Genomic DNA, 25,207 nt, shown 5'->3' on the forward strand with positions numbered 1-25,207 from the left:
TATTCAGCGGCCCAGGCATCCTGAAAGGTGAACCAGTGAAAATCACACTGAAAGAAGGCGCAGAGCCATACAGCGTCGCTGCGCCACGGCGAGTACCGATTCCACTACTCCCTAGGGTCGAAAAGGAGTTAAAGAGAATGGAGTCAATGGGCGTAATAGAAAAAGTAACCGACCCGACTGAATGGTGCGCTCCAATGGTACCGGTCATGAAAAAGAGTGGCAAAATAAGGATTTGTGCCGACCTGAAAAAGCTTAACGAAAATGTGAAACGTGAGAAGTTCATCTTACCTACCTTGGATGACATACTGCCCAAGTTAGCAAACAGTACTGTGTTCTCCAGCTTAGACGCTGAGAGCGGTTTTTGGCAAATTCCCCTAGAAGAGAACAGTGCACGTCTGACCACCTTCATATCGCCCTGGGGCAGATACTGTTATAAGCGGCTACCGTTTGGGATCACATCGGCGCCTGAAATATTTCAGCGAAAGATGTTTGACCTACTGCAAGGGCACGAGGGGACAGTCGTGTATATGGACGACATATTGGTGTTTGGAGAAACACAAGAAATACACGATCAGAGGCTAAAGCAAGTCATGGAGACCATCGCCGCCGCAGGTCTACGACTCAACAAGGAGAAATGCAAGCTTAGCCAACCAGCGCTGGACTTCCTGGGACAGGTCGTGACCAAGGACGGCATAGCCCCTAACCCAGAGAGGGTCAAAGCCATAACAGCAATGGAACCACCTCAGAACGTGAGTGAGCTGAGACGGCTTCTTGGCATGGTGAACTACTTAGGTCGTTACCTGCCAAATCTATCCACCGTGCTACAGCCACTCAACGAGCTTCTCAAGAGCGACAGAGATTGGTGCTGGGGTCCACAGCAAGACAGAGCGTTCACAGAAGTGAAACAGCTAATCTCATCAGCACCAGTCTTGGAGTTCTTCGATCCGGCAAAGCCAACCGTCGTCAGTGCAGACGCAAGCAGTTACGGGCTCGGGGGAGTCCTCCTGCAGAGCCATGATGGGGCCCTGAAGCCTGTTGCGTTCTGTTCGCGTACGCTGAGTGATGCTGAGAAGAGATACGCTCAGATCGAAAAGGAGTGCCTTGCGGGAGTGTGGGCCTCTGAGCGTTTCTACCAGTATCTCTGCGGCCTAGAGAGGTACAAATTACTTACAGACCACAAACCACTGGTAACTCTAATCAACTCAAAAGACCTTGATACAGCACCACTTCGTTGCCAACGCCTGCTCATTAGGCTAATGAAGTTTAACCCAGTCGCAGAATATGTTCCAGGCAAACACCTAGTTGTCGCGGACACGTTGTCTAGGCAACCCATGGCAGATACCAATCCAGGTGACCTAGAAGCGGAGGTGAAAGCATACGTGGACTCGGTGGAGGAAGACCTGAGAGTGAGGAAGCCGGTTATCGAGCAAATAAAAGACCAAACAAGAACAGACGCCGAGCTCCAGAGTGTCCTCAAGTATGTCCATAAGGGGTGGCCTGAACACATGAAGGGTGTAGCTGTCAGAGCAACCACCTACTTCAAAGACCGTGGCTCACTCAGTGAGGCCAATGGATTGCTGCGACGTGGCAAGCAGATCTTGATTCCCAGCAGTATGAGAAACTACATGTTGCAGAAGATTCACGAGGGTCACCAAGGCCTTACCAAGTGCCGTGAACGGTACAATGGCGCTGTGTGGTGGCCAGGCATCGCCAGTGATGTAAAGAAGCTTGTGATGTCATGTAAGCATTGCAACATTCATAGACCGAGCCAGAACAGAGAACCGTTGATCTCCACACCATTGCCTGATCTACCATGGCAAAAGCTTGCAGCTGACCTGTGCGAGTTCAAAGGTCGTCACTACTTAATCGTGATAGACTATTTCTCCAGATGGCTCGAGATCCTAGATCTACCGAAGACAAACTCAGAAACAGTCATACAGAAACTGAAAAGCATCTTCACACGCTATGGTATTCCAGAGGAGCTCATGACAGATAACGGTCCTCAGTTCTCAGCCGAACAGTTCAGAAACTTTACTGCTGAGTATGACTTCCAGCATGTTACTTCAAGCCCTCATTTCCCACAATCCAACGGAATGGCCGAACGAGCTGTGAAGACGGCAAAGTGGATTCTCAAGCAAGACAACCCTCACCTTGCTCTCCTGAGCTACCGCTCCACACCAACAGAGCCAACTAGGCAGAGTCCCGCCAAGTTGCTAATGGGTCGAGAAATCCGTACAACACTTCCCGTACTCAAAGAGAGCCTGCGGCCAATGTGGCCAAATCTAGAGACTGTAAAGAAAAACGACGCAAAAGCAAAGCAGTCCTACGAGAAGTACTACAACCGCAGGTACTCCGCCAAGCCCCTACCACCACTCTCCATCGGTGACAAAGTCAGAGTGAAGATCGACGGAGAAAAGGCTTGGACAACACCAGCAACTGTGCAGCGCCAGGAGGCTGCGCCGCGTTCCTTTACACTGGAGACGGAGCGAGGAGACACACCGCGACGGAACCGGCGCCACATCCGGCTGGTCAACCAGGAGCTGTCATCACCTCGAAAGATGGATGTTCCTCAGCCGACGGAGCAAGATGGACAGCATGAGCCAGCAGAGCTGGACGTACCCGCCGCCAGCGCTCCTGCTGACGTCCCTGATTCTCCTGAACACCCAACTCCGGTCGTCACCAGGTTTGGTCGGACTGTTAAGCCAAACCCAAGGTATGCTACTTAGTTGAGATGATGAACAAAAGGGCAGAATAAATCCCTTCTCATCTCAAGGGTCCGTGGTAGTCTACCCACACCCTTAGAAAAAAAACAGGACATTGCAAAAAAAAAAAAAAAAAAAAAAAAAAGATAAAGGATTGTAAAAAAGAAAAAAAAAAGAATGAAGAAAGAAAAGAATTTTGTTTATTAAGTAATGACTGAGTTAAGTGAGTATACAAGAGAACGTATAGTTTAAAGTTTAATGCCAACAGCGAATGTTTGTATAGTGTATGTTTACTATACTTGAAAAGGGGGGGGGATGTCATGTATGGTTAAAGTTCAAGTGCATAATATTGCCAACTGCGCATGTGTGACGCAGCCCTGAGTCTCATGATGCACTACGCGCGAGACACTCATGTCAGTCAGCCTAGCAGTCTGTGCGAGTCAACGATGTCATGTTAAGTGTGTTCAATAAACACCATCGTTATTAATACAATGTCGTCCGCGTCGCGTTACTTGATGATGTAAACGCCACAAACACGTCCTTCCTGTCGGTAACATTTCAGGTTAAACTGGTTTCTTTTCCCTTTAGATCTGAAATCAGAATCATTTCTCTTTATGTTTCAAAGTTAGTTATCTGCCAATCAAACAAGAATCAGCTGATGGCAGAAGAAAGAAAAGTCCTGCATTCAAAACTGAAGTAAAATTACAATAATATAAATATTAGCATCAAAAGACACTTAAACTCAAAAAGTAAAAGTACTTTCAGTAATTTCAGAATAATTATTTTATATGATTGGATTATAATTATTTGATGCATTAACAGTTGTTGCAGCTGATGAAATATTTTTTACGATGCATACCGCTCAGATCAATGAAACCTTTATCCATAATAACACATTATAATTTATTTTTTTATTACATTTTATTTTTTATCGATTTCATTATTAATGTGAATCTTCAACTAAAGTAACTAAACTTATCAAATAGATGTAGTGCAGTAAGAAGTACAATAATTGCCTTTAAACTGTAGCAAAGTAGAAGTAACGTAAAATGAAAATACTCGAGTGAAGTAAAAGTAAATTCACTGATTTATTTTCCTCCACTACAGTTTTCACTGACAGCTTCACTTCAGCGCTGATTACTCAACAGAGTCGCTCCAGATGATTTGTTAAATGAAATAAGCTGAAGACGACCTGAACGTTTCTGCTCTGCTGTGCTCTGACCTTAAAGGATAACTTTGGTTTTTTACAACCTGGACCTTATTTGTAGCATTAAATACGACCATTTACTCCCCCAGACAACTTTGGTGGCATTTGGAGTCGTTTTGAAGAAATTAGCCCCAGAGGAGCGGCGCGTATATCCGTATAATGCGAGTACTCGGGGCATCCATGCAGCCTCTATATAACGCATAATCTGCAGAAACTCGTTCATATTCCAATATTTTGTTCTGATATGCTGGTGCTATTCCCCTCTGAGCCGGCGGTCGGCTAGTTTAGCTGTAGTTTGGCACAGCTATGGTTCGTCATTGCGTATTCGTAGCCGACCGCCGCAGAGTCAGCCGTGTTGTGGCCGGCTGCTCGCAGCGCCCGGCGTTCGGTAATGACATCATCCACGTCAGAGGTAGTTGTCTAGAGACGCCGGATGTTGATAACATGCCACCACGGGCTCAGAGGGGAATAGCACCAGCATATCAGAACTAAATATTGGAATATGAACGAGTTTCTGCAGATTATGCTTTATATAGAGGCTGCGCATGGATGCCCCGAGTACTCGCATTATACGGATATACGCGCCGCTCCTCTGGGGCTAATTTCTTCAAAACGACTCCAAATGCCACCAAAGTTGTCTGGGTGAGTAAATGGTCGTATTTAATGCTACAAATAAGGTCCAGGTTGTAAAAAAAATGAAAGTTATCCTTTAACTGCTGGTTTACACGATGACAGTCGGCTGACTGACCCCGCAGGTTCTTGATGAAGTCCTCCAGCTTCATCTTCCTCTCCGGCTTGACGTTGGGGCTGTACATGTCTGTGTTGAGGAGGATGATGGCGAAGGCCAGGATGAAGATGGTGTCTGGGTTCTGGAACTGCCGGATCAGCACCGGGTTACAAACACAGTACCGCTGACTGGAGAGAGAGAGAAGGCATGACACAAACCATCACGAGCTCCACCGACACATCGGGTCTGTCACCGGGTCCTCTCCGGGATCCAAACCTGCCATGCCTGTACCTGAAGGCCTCCACCAGTCGCTCCACCCGCTGAGCTTCGCCCTGAACTTTAATCTGAGCCTGGAACTTCCTCAGGGCATCGTCTAGGTCCATCCCTGAGAAATCCATCTCGTCCAGGACACAGCTGCGGACAGACAGATGCTGCCTCAGCACTGAACAGTTTTAAGTATTTGCACCATCAATCAGGACAAAAAGCGAACAAAGCTGCTGTCAAACGGCTGAAGTCATGTGACTCTTGTACTCACTCGAGGACGTCCTTGTTGAACTGCTGCCGGCTGCCCAGGAACTCCCCGATCATCTGCCTGCTCAGACCTTTCCTCTCCAGGATGAACCTGGCGATGCCCACCGGCGTGTCCGAGACAAAGCCTCTCTCGATCAGGTACTGGATCCCCTTCTCCGGCTTCCTGCGGATGACACGACACGCGCCGTTTATTTAAAGCTTGTTTGTTTTTTCAGTTTGTTTCCTCGCTTGTTTCATTCATTTGATTTGACTTCGGCTCTGTTAAAGTCGGTCGAGTCATTTCAAACTTTTTTGGGGGGTTTTGTCATCGTCTACATATGAAAACATAAGATAGGGCATCACGTTGACTGTGATGATTACGAAAGAGGTAAAAGACGGTTTAAATTCATGTGTTGAGTACAAAGTGCTTTTCAATTGTGCTTCTTGATGAACGAAAATGTTTGGTGATCAGATTATTACAAGCACCAAAGCTTCATAGTGAAATGCACCATGAAAATATTTTAGCTTTAATTTTAGCTGTGACGGACAACAGACACTAACACTGACATCGGACTGCGTGATATTTTTGTCTTTCGAGATGGTCGCCGTGTCAGATTAATTGATCGTGGAGTCAAGTTCTTGCCGTGATGGACTTCAACCAATCAGAACAGACCGGTAAGGCTCCACCTGGCAGGAAGACATGTTTTCCTGGTGTGATCTGGGTTTTGTGAATGAAAGCAAAGCTGGATCTGTTCCTCTCTCCTCTTCCTGGTCTCCATTGGTCATCGTCACCACACAGCCATCAAAGCCGTAAAACTCGGTGAGAGAAGATAAAAAGATTTTGACGTTCTCAACTTTTTGTCAGGAGGTTGTGAATCAGGAATCATTTATTGTCATCACACAAGTTTCCAAGTGCAACGAAATTCTGTTCAGTTACACCGTCCCAGAGGACACAATGGCACAAAAGACAGTACAAATAATTGACATGGGAAGACAGGGACAGGAGAACCACGATGCAACCAGCAGGGCGGCGCCTCGCTTACTAGATGAAAAACAAATGAAAACAGGAGGGGAGGGAGAGGAGAGAGAAAAAAAAAAGACTAATCTCAGACTGCGCCCATTGGGGGGGGCACAGTGTGGGCTTGGTAAAAAAAAAAAACACCTCAGCACAAGCGATGCGGCGACGGTTGTTCCTCTTTAACACGACACACGGGATAAAACGGGTCGAACCGCCTCTGCCTGGTTGGGCCTTTATCGGGCTGATGCATTACATCGTTACACATCTTAAAGTATTGATAATAATCACATTATAGTCTAAATGTAGAATATTCATATATACGTTGCTTGATTCTGAACATCCTGCTTCCAGTGGATTCTTAATTATTGATTATTGCTCAGGTGTATAAGCACGTACTTGTTGAACAGGTTGAGTCCGATGCGGTACTGCCGCCGCTGCACCACATCATTGTTAAAGGCGGGTGAGTCCCAGCTGTGGCGGCTCTCTCTCTGATAGGTCTGTTTCCCCAGCGTGGCTCCTCCGATTGGCTCCCGCAGGCTGTCTCGCGACGAGGAGCCGGAGCTGCAGTTGTTCACTGTTGTGTCATCGTTGGAGTTGGTGGTGGTGGAGTTGACGCTCTCGTTGTCTCCGTCTGAACAGAGCAGATGGTGGTGGTGGAGATGGGGGTGGTGGGCGTGGTGCTGCTGCTGGGCTTCCATGTTTTGGAGCGCAGAGGAGGAGGAGGAGGACAGCGGTGAGGGCGTGAGCGGTGGCGGCAAGGGTGAGAGAGGTGTGAGTGGCGGGACGGGCGAGGGCAGCGGGGAAGAGGGGGGTTCTGGGTAAGCGTGGGGGAGGTGGTGTTGGTGGTGCAGGTGGTGGTAGTGATGTTGGGCGAAGTGCTGGATGTAGGGGCTGCCGCCGTGCACGTGGTGCATGTGCATGACGTGCGGCTGGCTGTACTGCGGGTGGTGGTGGAGGATGGTGGGCAGGTGGGGGATGGCTGATGGGTGAGGGTGGGGGTGTGAGTGGGGGTGTTGGAGCGGGTGAGGGAGCGGGTGTGAGGGCAGGGTCCGGGCCGAGGGCATCGGTAAGGGGACGTTGGCGGGACTGCGAGTCTGTCCCTGCGCCGTGGCGACCGAGCGGCCGTTTGGTTTGTGTTTGATGGTTCCCTGCGGAGATTCGACTTCGCTGCTTCCTCCTCCGCCTCCTCCTCCTCGCTCATCCTCTCCACTCTCTCCTTCCCCTCCTCCTCTCCTCTCTCCCCCCCCCCGCTCGACTCCTGACGGCTCCTGTTCATACACCAGCCGTCCGATGGAGCCTCGCTCTGATCTGAAGATTTAAAGAACAACGTTTAAGTTAAAGGTTCCACAAAAGGTGAAAATTAACAGCGTGATGACTCCTACATGTTCAAAAATGAAAAATTCCACTCTTTATATACTTAAAATCTCACAGGAACTAGTTTGTGAAGGAAATCCACTTAACAGGTTAACCAGGAAGTAGCCATGGCACTTGGTACTTAAACGTTTAAAGTAAATCATGTTCATTCCTCAACTTTGACGCTAATTCATGCTGTTGACTAATACTGAACCATCTTGACCGTTGAGGGGATGTAAAGCTAGAGAACAGAGGACGCCACCATTTCCTGTTACCATAGTCACAAAGAGACAAGAGTCGATGGCACTAATTTGTCTTTTCAATTAATAAAATGTGTGAACTTTTCAAAAATGTTCCTGTTAGCAAGCCGACAGCTAGCAAGCTAGCTAGCTCTGGGAGTGACTGTGACTGACTACGTGCCCGATGTGGCTAGCATGCAACTAGCCGTGTGAATAGTCGCTACATCATCAAGCTTGCAGCAGAAGCTCCTTTGTGAGAACGTGCAGATTATTTTCTCTGGGCCACTTCCTGGTGTGAAGTGTGTAAAACAGCGTGGACTCGTGCGGTTTTACAGGTGGAGACCAATACAGACACCAGGAGCCAGAACCAGGCCTTTATTCGAATCAGGCCTTGTACTCAAAGTCTTTCGTTTGACATGCCTTGACTTTGCTTGTTTTGATGGAAATATAGAATAGAGGAGTATCAGCATGATAGTGGAATGCTGAGTAATATTTTTTGAGTTGACTTAATGAGGGGAAAAAGCACTGAAGCACGTCTATGAAATAAGATGATGGAACTGCTCACTGTGGAGGAACGAGCAGGTTTCAGGTGTCTGCAAGCTGATTATCATAAAGGAAATGATACAGACGGCTGCCTGGAAGGAAGGAAATAAATCTAAAAATGTATGAAATGCTTACGAAAATGCCGCGGTGGAAATACATTACTCAAGCACTGAACTTAAGTACAGTTTTGAGGTACTTGTGCTTTAGTATTTCTAATTTTAGGGGAACATTATACTCTTAACTGCACGACATTTACAACTACAGTTTCTTTGATTTTCACATGATTAGATAAACTTGATGCATTATCATAGACTGAAGGCTGTTCACACCCACACAGGTGTTTTGAGTTAATGTGGCTGATCAAAGAGTTGTGCAGAGCTACAATCTGATGGGATTTAAATGAGGTCACTGTTTACGCACAAGGTTGATAACGAGGTAACTTCTCTCACAACAAAACGAAGAAGACAGCCCCGAAAGTCATGAAATAATATTAAATCATATCTAGTTGCACAAAACAATAATAATAATGCACCAATTATTATCTTGGACTCATAAGATAATGGCTCCATATTTAACACGGGGGGTTAGGCTTGGGGGGGTGGGGCATTTTGCGTATTGAGTACTTTTGCTTTTGATACTGTTGATATTTTACTCGGACCAGAATATTTCTACTGCGTTTTATTGTTACTCCTCCTTCAGTGAAGGATCTGAACCTCTTCCATCGCTGGAAATCCTGTAATCTATGAATTGCAAGTTTGTGATCTCTATAGAAGCTCTGTGATTGGCTGTGCTAACCTGTCACTCATGTCCACTGAGCTGTCACTGGGTGGTTCGATGGTCAGGACAGGGAGGTGTCCTCCTCCTCCTCCTCCTGCCCTCCCTCTGTACTCCCCTCGACACTCTGTGCAGGGGGTGCTGCTCCTTCGGCTGGCAATGCTGCCTCCCTCTGTCTCTCTGCTGTCCTCCCTCCCTCCTGGACCAACTCCTCCCCCTCCTCCCCAGTACTCTGTGTCAGAGCTGGAGGCGGGGCGGGAGAGCGGAGAGGACGGCGGGCGGGAGAGTGGCGAGGAGGGGAGGCAGCCTTCGTCCATGTAGAGGGTGACATCGCTGAAGGAGGTGGCGGTGCTGTCCTCGTGCATGGCGGCACCTCCTCCCACGCCTTCTCTCCCCCCAACTCCCACGCGGCCTGCCAAGCGCCGGGAGGTTGGGTTGGCATTGCGCCACGCACACTCTCTGTAATCATCCTCCTCGTCTTCCTCCTCATCCTCCTCCCCTTCCTCCTCCTCCTCTTCTTCCTCTTCATCTCCCTCCTCATCCTCCTCGTCGTCCTCCTCTCCCTCTCCTCCCGCTTCCTGTGAGTCTTCACGACCAGACTGGCAGGTGAGGGAGTCGTCCATGGAGTCGGCCAAAGATTTAACCTGCAGTCCATCACAGACACAAACACGTGGACATGTGATCATTCTCAGCTGTGTTTCCCTCCACAGCAGAGAGAACCAGGCCTTTATTTGAAACAGGCCTTATTTATAGCTTTTATACTTTTTTAATTTAGGAGTTTCCCACTTTTCTGATCTGCTCTGCTGTTAATTTGTAAACTCAACACTTCCTCCATGTTCAACTGTTATCTTGATTATGCAGGATAAATGTAAATGTTGACAGCATGAATTCCATCAGTCCAAAGCACTGTCATGTCACACTCAGCACTCTGCTGCTTCTCTAAAGGAATGTTGTTCCCATTCAGGAATTAATTCCTGTCACTTCTATTCGCTGTTCTTTTGTCCATCACTGAAACTCAACTCTGGCTGCACAGATGTTTCACATTAAAAGATTTCAGCGGCTCAAATGGTTTAATCCCTCTCTTTGTTCCTTGTGGGCTTTTGATGGGAACCGTCTGCACAAAGATTGACAAGAAAGGTCAGGGTCCCCTTACTAGCTTTGTTCTGGAGTTGCTAACTACATGGCCTCAGTATGGAACATCATAACAACTGAACTATCTTCACCCACTGAGGAAGACTGTGAGATGCAGTTGACAGTAAAACACTATTACTGCTGAAATGTCCACACATGCACATATACGTCATGTCGGCGTTGAATCCCGAGGCGACAACCGTGTGTTTACCTGCTTCGAGAAGGAGTCGTCTCCTGTGTCGTCTGAGCCCTGCTGACCTGCTGACCCCTGACCCTGCGGCTGGCGCTCATCGAACGAGTACTGGACCAAAGAGGAACAGACACACATGCACATTTGTGCTTTCCGTTGTGTGTTCATATGTGTTGTATATACGGAGTGTATATGTGTGTGTGTGTGTGGGTGTGTGTGTACCTGCAGCCTCATGTTGGACAGGATGATGCGACGGGTCATCCTGCTCTCGGAGGCGGAGCTGCGAAGCCTCTCGAAGTTCTTGTTCATGCGATACTGCCTGAACGCCGTCTGGATGGTTCTCGCTGCCCTTCGGGACACAAACTGGCCCCCGTACTTCCTCTCCAGCATCTCCACCTATCAGGCAGCAAAGCATCACACACAGGCAACCAATCAGGGAACAGAGGGCAGAGAGACGTTTGATAATGGAACAGAAAACAGGCTTTGTAACCTAAATTAAACCATAAAACCAGAAATAACAATAATAATAATAATTCTGAATCCTAAAAGCTTGTGCAAAGTTCATACTGTTGCCCAGAACTAATAATACCGTATGTACCACATTATATGTAATACAGTTCATATGTTTGAGCCAATTTGTCATTTCTTTACATATCTTGTGGTCATTTAATCATGTGTGCATTTCACATTTACAGACATCGATTTTATTTGGGCCCTTCTTTGTAAAACTCGGACATTTGTAACTTAATAATTTCTATCTGTGATGTTTGCGGATCCATTTCTGTAAACCTGAATGCACTGATTCTATAACGCTTATCGAGCTGCAGCAGCAGTTTAACAGTCAACAAGCTTCACACCTACAGGCCGAAATCAGTGTTGCATTGCTCATTGCCGGCAGCATCCCAGCATAAACAAAACTTTGCTAAATGATTGATCATACAGCTTGTTTTTGTTTTCAGCTGCATTAAATTGAAGTAATGGAGTTGCATTGTTACGTCTTTCTCTTTGTAAGTCACGCTAATCAATTAAAAAAAAATAACACTGACATTATGTCACACTAAAGAAGTTCAAGATGATGGCCAAATGTTCAAAATTAGATGACAACTGTGGAGGAAAGTTACTAAACCACATGTGCAGCCCAGAGAGACCAGAGAGGCAAATTATGTAACTGTTTGCAAACAGAAACACACCACAATGAGCTGCATCGCTTCTTATGAGACACGTAATCTGCAGACAAAAGACACAACACACAGACAGAGGGAGTATGAAACTACAGAAACTGAGATGCACTGATGAGGGAATCAAATGTGATAAAACTGTGTTGAAGTGCGGCGATGCTGGTAAATAGGACAGCCGCATCCTGACACGTCACTGAGAATCAGCCCACGGTGATGTGTGTGTGAAACATTAGCTGTGGGTGTTTTGACGTGCATTGTACGCTGCCGGTGTGTGTCGCTTTGTTTGAAAAAGCTGCATTCGACTCTGAATGTAACAGAAACGATTGTGTGAAAGCTCGTCCTGCTTCCAGGAGGGTCAGAGATGTTTGTGGAGGCTGACTCGCTGTGTCGCCGTACCTTCTTGTCCTGGAGGTCTGTAGAGAGCTCATAGCTGTCAGATAGAGCCTTGCAGCGTTTGCTCTCCTCCTCCTCTTGCTTGCGGAGCGCCAGGCTGGCCGGCTGGTGGCGGCTGCGCTGAGCCCAGGCGAGGCTCGCCGGGCTGGGTGGAGAGATGGGAGAGCTACCCTGAGGGAGGAGAGGAGAGGGGGGAGAGGAGAAGAGAAGAGAGGATAGAGGAGGAGAAGAGAGGAGAGGAGAGGAGAGGAGAGGAGAGGAGAAGAGACGACAGGAGAAGAGAGAAGAGGAGAGGAGAGGAGAGGAGAGGAGAGGAGAAGAGAGGAGAGGAGAGAAGAAGAGAGGAGAGAAGAGAGGAAAGGAGAGGAGACAAGAGGAGGAGAGAGAAGAGAAGAGAAGAGAAGAGGAGGAGAGAGGAGAGGAGGAGAGGAGAGGAGAGGAGAGAAGAGGAGGAGAGGAGAGGAGAGGAGAAGAGGAGAGGAGAGAAGACAAGAGAGAAGAGAAGAGAAGAGAGGAGAGAAAAGGAGAGGAGAGGAGAGGAGAGGAGAGGAGAGGAGAGGAGAGGAGAGGCAGGGAGTCACTAGTTGTGTTCATTCAGGGTTCAGAGTTGTTTTGCTGAGAGCACAAATGTCCTCGATGATAAAACCAAACAAAGCAGATCCAGTAAGCAGCTAAAATAAAAGTAATGCAGCTGAAACGTGATTCAAGCTTCACTAATATTCAACATGGTGGTACTTCCTGTCACATGATGCTGCTCCACACATGTGACTTTAAAGGTTTTTGTGTGTTTGTGTTTTATTGTGTCTGTGTTTCAGGGTCAGTACCTGTGTGTGTGTGTGGGAGGCTCCAAGGGGGCCACTGGTGGAGGCGGAGCTGTAGGGATCACAGGGGCTGGAGAGGGGGCTGTTGCTATAGCGATGGAAGGGAGGCGGATGGCCGAAGGACGAGTCAGAAAAAGTGAGCGCCTCCGGACACTGAGGGTCGCCCTCCACACTGTAAGAGAGAGAGAGAGAGAGAGGTCATCCATCTGCTGATGTTCATCATATCAGGTCAAATCAAACCAGACAAACTGGACCAAAACAGGCTCAACCAAAGCAGAACAAATACGTACAAACCAGACTGGACTGGACCAAACCAGATGAGGCAGACCACCAGACAAGTCTAACCTTGGACAAACCAAACGAAAGTGGAATAAACCAGAATAAACACAAGCAGAAACACCAAAAACAGATTCATTTGGTCCATAAAAGACCAACTGGACCAAACCAAAGTAAACCAGACCAAACAAGACTCAAATAAAACCAGATTAAACTAGACCAAACCAAAGTCAACCAGACCAAACAAGAGTAAAAAAAACAAAAAACAGATTAAATTGAACCAAACTAAGATAAATCAGAGCAATCCAGATTGAACTGAAACAAATAATCTGCAAAGAACCAGACGACCAAATGGACCAAACCAAACTAAACTGGATCAAAGTAAACCAGACCAGGTCTGCTTCACTCTGGTCAGGTGACAGTTTGACAACCGATAAGCTCACTGATCACTGGTTCAATATCTTCCAGAGGAACTTTACAGTCAGCGATTACTCGTGATTACTCAGATTACTGCTAACAGAAAAAACAAAACGACTGATGGACGATCAAAAAAAAAAAGATTTGATGAATCAATCAAGGATGAGACGAAAAGAAAAGGAATCTGTGTGATGGACATCAGTTTGTGTGTGTGTGTGTGTGTGTGTGTGTGTGTCATCAAAGGGCCTTTTCAGTGTTAATCTAAGACACCCGTGAAGCTGGCACTGAAGCTAACGTGGGCACTGCCAAGCTAACACACACACACACACACACACACAGTCACATGACGGTGACTCATGGCTAACAGGAGTGTGTGTGTTTCTGTGTGGGGGTGAATACAGTGTATGTGTGGGTGTACAGTGCTGCGTTTGTGAGAGACCCAGCATGAGTGTGTGGGAGACAATGGATGTGTGTTTTTGTGTGCGTGTGTGTGTGTGAGAGAGAGAGACAGATGAAGAAGAAGAAGCTAATTCTGGAATGATGTGGCGTTTACATCCCTAAACGTGGATGTATTAAATTCTCTCTCTCTCTCTCTCTCTCTCACACACACACACACACACACACACAAACACACACACACACACACACACACACACAGACTGCACTCATAAATCCCAGCGAGGCTCTGCAGTAAAAACTGAGAGGAAGGTACTCTTGATAATTGCTAACTCTCTCTCTTCTCTCCTCATCCTCCTCATCATCTCTCTTCTCTCCTCTGTCTTCCTTTGCTTCCCTCTCTTTCTTCCCATCTCTCCTCCTCCATCACTCCATCATTTTGTCTCTCCTCCTTCTCCACCTCTCTTTCCATCCCTCCTTTCTCTCCTCTCTTTTACATTCATCTCCTCCCATCCCCTAACTTTCTCCCCTCCTTCTATCCATCACTCCCGTCTCATTTTTCTCTCCTTGCGTCTGCCCTCCTATTTCCTCTCCCTTGTTCATTTAATTAATCTCCTTTCTCTTTTCTGCTCTCCTCATCATTTGTTCACCTCTCCTCTTGCCTTTCCTCCTCTCTTACCTTTTCTTTGTTTTCATCCTCTAGTTTGGTCCTCTCTCCTGTCCTTTCCTTCCCACCCTCTCCTCTTCATTTCCTATCATTATCTCCTCTGCTCTCCTCTTCTCCTTAACACCCTGAACTTTCACTTCTCTTTTTTGCATACGCTCCTCTTTCCCTCCTCTAACTTCCTCCTCTCATTCCTTCTATCCTTTCCTACCAGCTACTCTTTTATCCTTCCCCCTCATCTTCTCTCCTCTTCTCTCCTCCTCACTCCCCTTTTTCATGTACTTTTTTTGCTTACTCTCCCTGTCTTTCCTCTACTCTGTCCTTCCTTCTTTTCCTCTTCTCTTCTATCTTTTCCTCCCTTTTTCCTTCCTCTTCTCCAATTTCCTTTGCTGTCATTTTCTCCTCTCCTCTCCTCTCCTCTCCTCTCCTCTCCTCTCCTCCACTGGCCAGCTGAGGCTGAGCCCTCTGCAGGGTTGAACTGAGGTGAGGTGTGTTTGATTTATACCCCAGCTGTGCACTGAGCACCATGGTGCAGCACACTGAGGTCACACAGCAAACTTAAGGTGACCTTGACGTTAGAAAACCATCACATTGGTCAGATTCTGCTTCCTGAAAGTCTCCGCCGGTGTTGTTAGCCCACAGCGCTCCCCGCTTCCTAGCGGTCATTTGTATATAATTTCAGGTGGATTTACTTCCTGAAGTCTCTCTGAACGTTGCTCTCTGACTCTCCAGCCACTACAGAGTCCAGATGAGAGAAGATCTATTCATTTATCACTCTGTGCTCAGAGCAAGAGCGATGCCACAAGTGATCTGTAGTTTCATTTAAGCCCTGGGTTTTGTCTACAGGCTGGCAAACCTGCAGTCACTACTGAGGGCTGGATGGAAATGGAAACTCTATGTTTTTCCAGGTTGCATAAATCAGATATAAAAACAGATAACAATGCACAGGGCACCCATCCATCCATCTCTAACAAAATCTACATACTTGACTTGATATTTGATGCCCAAATTCTGCACACATCACTTACTGTTGACACTCATTAACAACTGTCTCAGCATCGAGCATTGGCAGCTGCCGCTACACTCACCCTGCAGACTCATCTCACTGAAACATCAATCAAATGCACCCTTTTAATTCTGGCTGTGCACTCAAGCCATCAGTGATCTGCTCACTTTTCCTGCCTGCTGCCACATGACTCACCTGAAAGCTTCGCTGTCAGCGCTGCTGCCGTTTCTGCCATGCATATTCTACATTCACAGAATAATTTATTCCATCTGAGCTGAAATAATCTCAGGGACAAATCAGTTCCATCAGTTAGATCTAGTTAACTTTGGATTCACACACATGCTGTGCCTTAGGGCTGCGAGTAATGATTGAGGTCTGTATCGATTAATGAGTCTATTAGAGCATCATGATACAGCCCAAAGTAATGTCTTAAAATTCTGCCCGACAAACCGTCCAAATATCGAAGATAGTACAGCAGCAAATCCTCACATTGGAGAGAGAACCAGAGATTGTATTTGCTTTAACTTCACGAGTGCAGAAGTTCTTTAAAAATCACTGTTTCTGGTTTGTTTTTAAAGAAACGCTGTCTTTCTGTCCAGATGGTGCAGCACACGCTAGAAGCAGCTTATACGATATCTGGTGAAATTGTTTGACTTCCATTTAATAATAAGCCAAAAATATTGCAACCCTAACCCATTCCCTCAATATGTTCAGACTCACTTTTCAACATAAAAGTCCTCCAGAGCAGCGAGTGTTTAGAGCAGCAGATGGAAAAACTTTCATTATTTGGATAAAACAGCCAGAAAGAAAACCAAGGAACTGACAGCTGCATACAAATATTGAAACATAACAATCCGGACAAAATGGAGGAATCATGGAGGCTGAATGGGCAAAGACCTCAACACATAGATTTCTGTCATGTCATCCTCATCTGAACATAATCTGGTAATCTGGTTCAGAATCAGATGTGAGCACATACAAGGAATTTGACTCCAGTTTAAACACTGCACTCGATGTACTCGCATAGAAAAAGAAAACAAACATACAGCTCAATGAGGACGAATAGACCGAAAACAAAAGGCTGAACAATACGTTAAGTAGTGCACAAAATATAAAATAAACAGAAAAATAAGTTCATGAAATTGTGCAAAGAATTCAATCTGTCTCACTGTTATACAGACAGTGTTGTGCAAGTGAAAAATAGTAATTAGTTACCAGTTACTCTTAAAAGTAACAAATAACTTAACCAATCAGTGCACAAAAGTAATTAGTTACTGTGGAAAATAGCTATTGCTCTACTTAGAAATGTCTGCTTCAATTCTCTTATGAATGCACACAACGCTATATTGGTTCAGTGTCATTTTATCCATCAGTGCAGCCATCTGCCCTGTAGTGACGATGATACTCCCAACCACCAGAGGGCAGCAACAACTAACATTCCTACCTGTAAGCAACACCTGTGTTGTTTTGGTTCGCCAATAGGATTTGGTAGAAGTAGACCACATGATGCTGGATGTACATGTTAACCAAGCTTTGTACCGCAGTTAACAAAATTATATTTGATGAACACCAGTTTCTTCAGTTCATATTAAAAAACAAACAACGACGATGAAAAGCAGGCTAGCATTACCCGAAGTCTCTAACGCCACCATGAGGTCGAGTGATGGCACACTGGAAATCAGGGGAATAGGCAGCGTAACAAAGGTAACCAGAACGAGCCCATTTAAACACGTTACTCCAAACACTGGATGCAGACGTGCACACAACCACGAAAACACAACCACAGCGCAACACGCGGTCACGCCATCAGCACACAGAAACACACAGCAGCATGCACACATGACAACACTCACATGTAAACCTCAGCTCTGCAGCGGCTTGTTGTTCCTGTGAAACCACATGAGTCCGAGAGGGAGGACACACACACACACACACACACTGAAAAACACACACCTGTTTCTGTTTGTCATTCTGCATCCATAGCCAGGGGCGGTAACTAACAACACACACACACTGCTGAGCAACACACATCCTGCAACACAAACACACACACACACACACACACACACAGCAAGCTGATTGGAAATGAACCGCTGAGTTACTCTGGCTACTGCTGAGCAACACACACACACACACACACACACACACACACACACACACAGAGGCACAGACCCTGATTAGAAATCTATCTGATTTATATGGGTTACAGTGTCAAAGCAATGGTGCCAGTTTGTGCACAAACAATGCGAACACACAGTGATGCAGCACGGATGCACCCACACGGACTCAGACTGCCTGAATCCTCCCACTTCAGCTGGTCGACTCCACCGACGGGCCAAACAGACCCAGAGCAGAAAGGGAGTCGGGCACTTAGTCAGTCAGCTGCCCACAACAAGAGGAGTCTCAAAATATTCTCGTCACATGAAGTTTCTGGAACGCTCCCCGCTCGGCTGTGAGCATGTGTGCTGCGCTGCGTGAACCTGACAGCGCTGCACGTAAACAACAGCCATGACAAACAGGAAGTGAGGGCGCAGCAACGTGACAGAACGGGCAGCGACTCCCAGCGAGACGAGGCCGGTCTCACGGTCTGACACCAGTCCATGAAGGAGGGGGGGGGGGCGCGGGAGGATGACCGGATGATTCACTGACATGACCGTCTCACAGACTCACTGTTTAACTGACAGGCCTACAAATGTTCCTGCTCCAGGGGGGGGCAGGACACATCGAGGAGGATCAGAATAAAAACTGATCTCAGGGACTCGAGAACTATGAGGGTGTTCAGGACTTTAACAGCTGAATCAGACTGTCGATTCCTCCCTTCATGTGATTCTTCAGGCAGGTCTGGACATTGTATTGGTGTGCAGACCAAAACCACCACACACAGACCCTTTGGAGGAAGCGGTCTGGGTCTGGTCATATAGTTCATTCTGACCTCAGTCTGCACAGTTTCACAGCTTTATTTCAAACTCATTGAGTTTCCATCCAAATGAAATGCAAATTTAAACAAAATGAGAATATTAGCATTTTGTTCAATTTAAAAAAAGAAATATATAATTTTGTTAAAATTTAAAGTTACTATTTTTAATTTTAATATTCTTTTAAATGATTATCGTTGTTAAACTTTCGAGAAAATCAGCAAAAGAAAACAGAAATGAATGCTTGTTTTCGTCCAGTTCTGTTATACGATTATTATTGTTGATTCATTGTGATGAGCAGTCGGCGGCGCCGGGTGGCGTCAGTGAGGCGCAACAAGATGATGTCATTAAAAGAGCGCCAGTCGAACCTCAAATGGTAAAAAAATGTACAGAAAATGACAGAAACACGACGTTTGAGTTTGTCTCATGTATTAATGTGAAGAAGGTAACATCTCATCTGTGTGGAGCGACGAGGAGACGTTTCTTCTCTCTGAGCCCGCTGCCTCCGCCCTGACCTGCAGAACAGCATTAAGTCATCAGGAGTATGCTGGGATTAAAAATCTGATTCATGCTGACAGAATATTTCCGTTCGTGTCTCTGAGGCCAGATCGTCCCAGGGACTGGAACCAGCAACCACCCTGCTCCTCTGCCCCGTAGGCTCGCAGCGCTCTACATTAAGACACAACAGGGACTCTGGGAAATGTGTGTTAGTGAGGCACAGCTTATCCAGGCCTCGTTTTACCAGAGAGAGAGAGTGTGTGTGTGTGTGTGAATGGTTTGTGTTTCTGTATTGATGTGTGTGTGTTTTCTGTTGCTGAGAGTCCAAACAGGCACCAAATGGCACCAAACCCCGAGGCCTCGACTGCTACTCACAGCTCATACATGTGTGTCACCCTACCTCTCTCTCTCTGTTGTCTCTCTCTTTCTCTGTATTTCCCTCCTTTTTAATGTCCCCCTCCCAACATTTTGTCCTCTGTCTCTTACCTCAAACCACTTGCTGAACGTCCGTGTTGTCTTCAGTGAGTGATTTTAACTCTGTAGGGTATCAACAACAGATATGAGAGTGGTGCTGATCGTCTAAATCTCAGCAAGAGACCAAATAAATGCCCTTTTCCAAAATGTCAAAGTATCCCTTTAACATAAACCTCTTGGTAATATTAACTGACACAGCAAAGCACCTCAAGATTAGTATATGAAATTATTTCTACCATGATAATCTGCTGGTTGTTGTAAATCAAGTTACAGAAATAACTCTTGAATTGATATAACAAACATTAAGCTAAGTCCTAGCGACCGCCACCACAGCGTCAGTGTCCGCTGAGAATGACCAGGTGGGACTGATGCTCTCGCTGCTGATTGGTTCGAGCAAAACTAAACAAAACCACGCCTCCGCTGCCAAAACAGAAACTGGCTAATACGAGGTTCTGGAATATTGTCCACACAACCTCAAAACTTTTACTTTTCAGCTAAATTTCAACACCCAGACGTCTTCTGACCTGAAATGACCAAATCAGTGTTCCCTGGGTAGAGACAGACGTAGAGGACATGCTACATTTTTCCTGCATCGTCATCCTCAGAGGTGCAGTTTTGGGATGGGAGCTCATCTGGGTTCCTCCTCAGACCACGTCTTGTTCTGTGCCTTCTCCAGAGCTGCAGAACCCGATGCAGCCTGTGAGCTTAGTGTTTCGGTGGATGGCGTGCGGGCGAGATGGACGCTGACATGACCCCCTCCAGCAGAAACACACGCAACATTTTCACTGCCAGCGTGCAACGTGACGCATGAGTCAGACGGGACGTCAGAGTTGAGCTTAGGTTCCGAGTCATGTGACACAAGTAGAACATGTCAGTGTAGTGATGAAGCACATGATGCACCGTGTTTCTCATTACCTGCACCCCCTTTCACATTCAAACACTTGGACAGAAGGACTCTGGTCTCCAGACTGTCCTCTTTGAGTGATTCCTGTTACGACAGCGTGGACGAAGGACGCAGCTGACTGAGTCTCAGAGACGGTCTGTCCTCTCTAACCTGTGAAAACACCTGATGAAACAACGCTCCGCTGTCATATTTCAATGAAAAGAAGAACCTTAATGTGACGCAAATCTGCTCGATATCAATCAATGCGGTGGACGTTAAAGTCACGTACGAGTCTAACTATGGAAGACATTCAGTCGATCACTGTCCAGTTCAAATGTAGAAATGATGCGAAGGAACAACATCACAGAACCGATTTATTAGAGAGATTTTAAATAGCATAAAAGCTGCTATCAGCTTCAGCTTCAATAGATTTGTCATGATGTTGAGCTGAAACGGAGGGGGTGAGTTTGGGAGCCGAGCCAGACGTCGATGCTGCCGCCACAGCGCAGGCTGATGGATGTCCACGGAGCCGAGAACACGGGTTAACCAAACAGCTCATCTCATCGGAGGTGTGCTTTATTCCCCGGTGGTTCTCCTGCTCTCCCCCCCCCGCCTGTTCCGGCCTCGTCAGTAAACCGCCAGAGCGCCGGAGGCACAGCGCTCTGTTTTGAAATGGGAGGATGTGATTTGATTGGTCCTGACTGATTTTGGCCCCAAACACGCCAGCTGATCCTGGATTCCTTCTGCTTCCTGTTCTGGTCTTGTTTCCACCTGAGCTGCAGCTGCAACAAACACCTCTGGACACCAGAACACCTCCCAACAGAAACTCCTCCTGCCTCTGTTTATCTATCTGTGCCAGATAGATGTGCCCCCCCCCCCGTTCCAGCCCATCATCTCATGCTTCCTTCTCCTCATCAGCTGTGATGAAGCTTGGCAGCATCTCATCACGGAGCATAACGCTCACGTCTAAAAAATAATCTGTCCACGATGAAACGAGATTAGACGAAGAATGTGATTGGCCGCATGTCAGACCTGCTCTTATCCCCGCCTGCGCCGTCAGGCGGTGGAGTTAATCAGACGGGACAGATGGCCGTGATTGGTCAGATGAGATGTGGCGGAGATTGGACGAGAGATGACGACCAATGGGTGAATCAGCTTTAAGCTTAGCTCAGAATAAATAAAATGTATGACCAGGATGTATGATTGACTGTCCATCACAGGTATGATTCATTAAACTGTAAATCGTTAGTTGCTGTTGCTACACCTGTGAACACCTGTGAAGACCTACAAACAGCAGGAGAATTTCATGAAACTATCGGAGAAAATATCACAGATTTCAGGCATCATGGTGTCACATTGTGAATATCATCAACAAAACTAGCTGGTTAGCTTTAGGAAGAGATCAGGGTTAGTTAAAATCAGTACGTTACTGATAGGTGTGATGTAACTTAAAGGATAACTTTCGTGTTTTACAACCTGGACCTTATTTCTAGCATTAAATACGCCCATTTAATCACCCAGACAACTTTGGTGGCATTTGGAGTCGTTCTGAAGAAATTAGCCCCAGAGGAGCGGCGCGTATATCCGTATAATGCGAGTACTCGGGGCATCCATGCGCAGCCTCTATATAACGCATAATCTGCAGAAACTCGTTCATATTCCAATATTTTGTTCTGATATGCTGCTGCTATTCCCCTCTGAGCCCGTGGTGGCATGTTATCAACATCCGGCGTCTCTAGACAACTACCTCTGACGTGGATGATGTCACTACCGAACGCCGCGCGCTGCGAGCAGCCGGCCACAACACGGCTGACTCTGCGGCGGTCGGCTACGAATACGCAATAACGAATCATAGCTGTGCCAAACTACAGCTAAACTAGCCGACCACCGGCTCAGAGGGGAATAGCACCAGCATATCATAACAAAATATTGGAATATGAACGAGTTTCTGCAGATTATGCGTTATATAGAGGCTGCGCATGGATGCCCCGAGTACTCGCATTATACGGATATACGCGCCGCTCCTCTGGGGCTAATTTCTTCAAAACGACTCCAAATGCCACCAAAGTTGTCTGGGGGAGTAAATGGTCGTATTTAAAGCTACAAATAAGGTCCAGGTTGTAAAAAACCAAAGTTATCCTTTAACTTCACAATAAACAGAAATATGAGTCGTAACCCTAACCCTAACCTGCCTGCAAAGTCGACCCACTCGACTTTCTGGTGAGGAAGAGCTCAGATAATCAAATGAGTCGATTTGCAGCCTTACTGCACACAGTTCGAGGGGAAAGGCGTCTGTGAAGAGGACTTGGACATCACTTTGACAGTCGTAACGCTGTGTGCAGTGTTAGACTGGCTCGGGTTGCTGAGCGTGTGAAACTCCTGAAAGCCAATAAAGAGCAGGACGTTGCTAACGTTAGCCCAAATGTCCTAAAGTCCTGAATGAAATATTCTGAATGCTCCCACTTGTCACGAGTCGCCGTCCAGCTGCTACAGAGTTCATAAAACTTTAGTGAAAATGCTGATAAGCTCCTTTAGATCACCTTTAGCTGTTAAACTGTAACCGTTCTTGCTCTGGCCTGTCCTCTACTCAACATCTGATTGGTGGTAAAAAGACGCTATAATTCAGTTAAACATAAGGAAAGAAATGAAACTGCTACGTTACGTAATTGAAGTCATCATCAGTCTGTGCTCACCTGATTAGCTTTCCGGTTTATCCCGACACAAAGTCAATCAGACTGAGCTCGCTGGATCCGGCGCTGTAAATGTTTTTCGTGCAGTTTAACTCGAGTCTTTGCTCTTCAGCTGACCTTTAACCGTCCATCCATCAGCCTGTCAGAGCCTCCACCTCTCCGCCGCGTCATTATGAGTAACGGCTGCCGAACGCTCGCTCAATCAAGTGTTAAAAACAAGCACTTCTCCGAGCTGTTGTCTCTTTCAGCCTCGCCATGATGGATGGACAGTCGGCTCTAATTCAGCCTGACCTCACGCGGCCTTCTGCATCGCTTACCTGGAGGAAACTGAAGAAGGCAACGATGAGAGGGATTAAATACTATCAGGAACTCACGTACCTATGTACAACTTTTACTTTACTGGAGTAATTTACTCACTACACTACATTTCAGAGTGAAATATCTGACAGCTCAGTTACTGTGAGTAATCCAGTACTGTGCTCTAGATTTACTCTCCAACAGCAAAGACAGGAGTTGAAATGAGCTCCACCTCCACCAGCAGTCACATCAGTAATATTACAGTAAGGTCATAGTCCAACAGCTACTTTTACTTTAATACTTAAAGTACATGTTGCTCTTATTGCTTCAAATGAAATCTTGACTGTAGGGTATTTTTACACAGCAGCATTGCTCCTCTTCCTCCTTCCACCGCTGGTGTATTTGTATCTCAAAGTAATCGCACATAACTTGTGCTTTTTCAGCGGTGATATCTTTTACATTCCCTCACCTCAGAGGCGTCTGTGCTTTACATACATCCTACATTTCCCTCGCAGCGCTGCTGTAATCCCTCGGATCACAGAGGACTGTATATCTCAGCGCTGAAAGTCGCTGCTCTGCCGCTCCCCCGGGAGTCAGCTGACACGCCGCGAATCAAAGTCAACGCAGCAGAGAGACGGAGATCGGAGATCGGAGATCTGTTTTACTAGAAGTCGCTGCAGACGATAAAAATGAAGGAATGCCTTTCAGCATGTCGCTGCTTCGTGGGGCTGGGTTTATAGATTTATTTCTACAACCACCTGAGTGAACGTAGACAGCGAGAGGAAGCCTGAGGGAGAGCGCGGAGTTGATGCACCTTCAGCGTTTTCCCATGAATTCAGAAGAGTCATTTAAAAACCATAAAAAGATACTTCACAGAATTTAAGCATCTGAATGAATGTAAGGCTGCTAGAGAAAAAATGAACGGTTTGATGTTCTGACTCAGACTTTAACTGGTTGAAACGGTGCATTTAGCAGCTGCTCTGGAGCTTTCGTTTGTATCGCGTGATCTTCCTCAGCAGATGGAGCTTGAGATGCAGACATGGAAACGTTCAAACTGTTGTTTGGTTGGCTGCTTTTCTAGGTCAAAAGTGAACGTTAAGCAAAAGAAAGAAAGAAAAGAGCCACAAAAACTGTGATTCCAGTTCTGTAACATTCAAAACAAAACTGGGAAATCTGCTGAGATGCAGTGAATGTGCTGAGACGGTGTCCTCGAGCCTCAGTTCAGATACACGGACCTGTGAGGGATCAGTGCACTTCTTAATAAAATGCTGACAAAACGTTGGAGTTTCCCAGAATCCCCCTGAGTCAGATGAGACGGTGGATCACTTTCATCTCAGAGTGCCCAGTCCAGGATGTGTTCAGTCCAAACAGCATCAGGTCTGGAAACAGGAACCTGCTAGCCTTGCAGAAATCCCACAATAAAACAAGCCAAGCGCCTCTGATAGGCTCCATTCCTGCTATGAGCTAAATGCTAACGAGCGCACAATGACAACATATCAAATGTTCAAGGTCATCTGAAGGCGTTTATTCGATCTAAAACACGGCACTGGACAAACAAAACGCTGCTCCTGATGATGGCTGACACTGAGAGACTTAAAGCCACAACAGCAGCATGGATACGAAGTACTGATGCCTTCAGGTTGATGAGAACCTGCGTCTCAAACACACTTTAACTGGACGTCAGGCCGCTGCCTGAAACACAAATAAGACCGCTGACACAGCAATCTCATATAGTGAGATGAGGTGGAAATCTCCAGAGCAAGTGAGAAAGTGGACGTTGCTTTGTTTGAACAACGTGATTGAAACCTGGTGCAACACACTCACACATCATATTTAGCTTCATGTAATAAGCTCTTATCTATATCTCAAAGCATTAACATTCAGTCGCAGAGCTGCTCAGAAAAC

The 25,207-nt window shown here is 46.5% G+C and overlaps 1 protein-coding gene across 1 annotated transcript in view; it reads right to left on the reverse strand.

The window, feature by feature from the left end:
• Positions 1 to 17,066, reverse strand: part of LOC121612245 (IQ motif and SEC7 domain-containing protein 1-like) — a 30,934-nt gene extending 13,868 nt beyond the window's left edge. The window contains exons 1-12 of the mRNA XM_041944992.1: positions 16,990 to 17,066; positions 12,790 to 12,958; positions 11,969 to 12,136; positions 10,578 to 10,790; positions 10,416 to 10,505; positions 9,666 to 9,717; positions 9,305 to 9,485; positions 7,421 to 7,472; positions 6,561 to 7,312; positions 5,172 to 5,330; positions 4,928 to 5,050; positions 4,658 to 4,824 (exon numbers count right to left, since the gene is read on the reverse strand). Coding sequence (XP_041800926.1) covers positions 4,658 to 4,824; positions 4,928 to 5,050; positions 5,172 to 5,330; positions 6,561 to 7,312; positions 7,421 to 7,472; positions 9,305 to 9,485; positions 9,666 to 9,717; positions 10,416 to 10,505; positions 10,578 to 10,790; positions 11,969 to 12,136; positions 12,790 to 12,958; positions 16,990 to 17,066 — 2,203 coding nt within the window. The remainder of the gene's footprint in view (positions 1 to 4,657; positions 4,825 to 4,927; positions 5,051 to 5,171; positions 5,331 to 6,560; positions 7,313 to 7,420; positions 7,473 to 9,304; positions 9,486 to 9,665; positions 9,718 to 10,415; positions 10,506 to 10,577; positions 10,791 to 11,968; positions 12,137 to 12,789; positions 12,959 to 16,989) is intronic.
• Between the last annotated feature and the right edge of the window lie 8,141 nt (positions 17,067 to 25,207).

Source organism: Chelmon rostratus, chromosome 10, assembly GCF_017976325.1.
Source record: "Chelmon rostratus isolate fCheRos1 chromosome 10, fCheRos1.pri, whole genome shotgun sequence".
Classification (NCBI taxonomy): domain Eukaryota; kingdom Metazoa; phylum Chordata; class Actinopteri; order Chaetodontiformes; family Chaetodontidae; genus Chelmon; species Chelmon rostratus.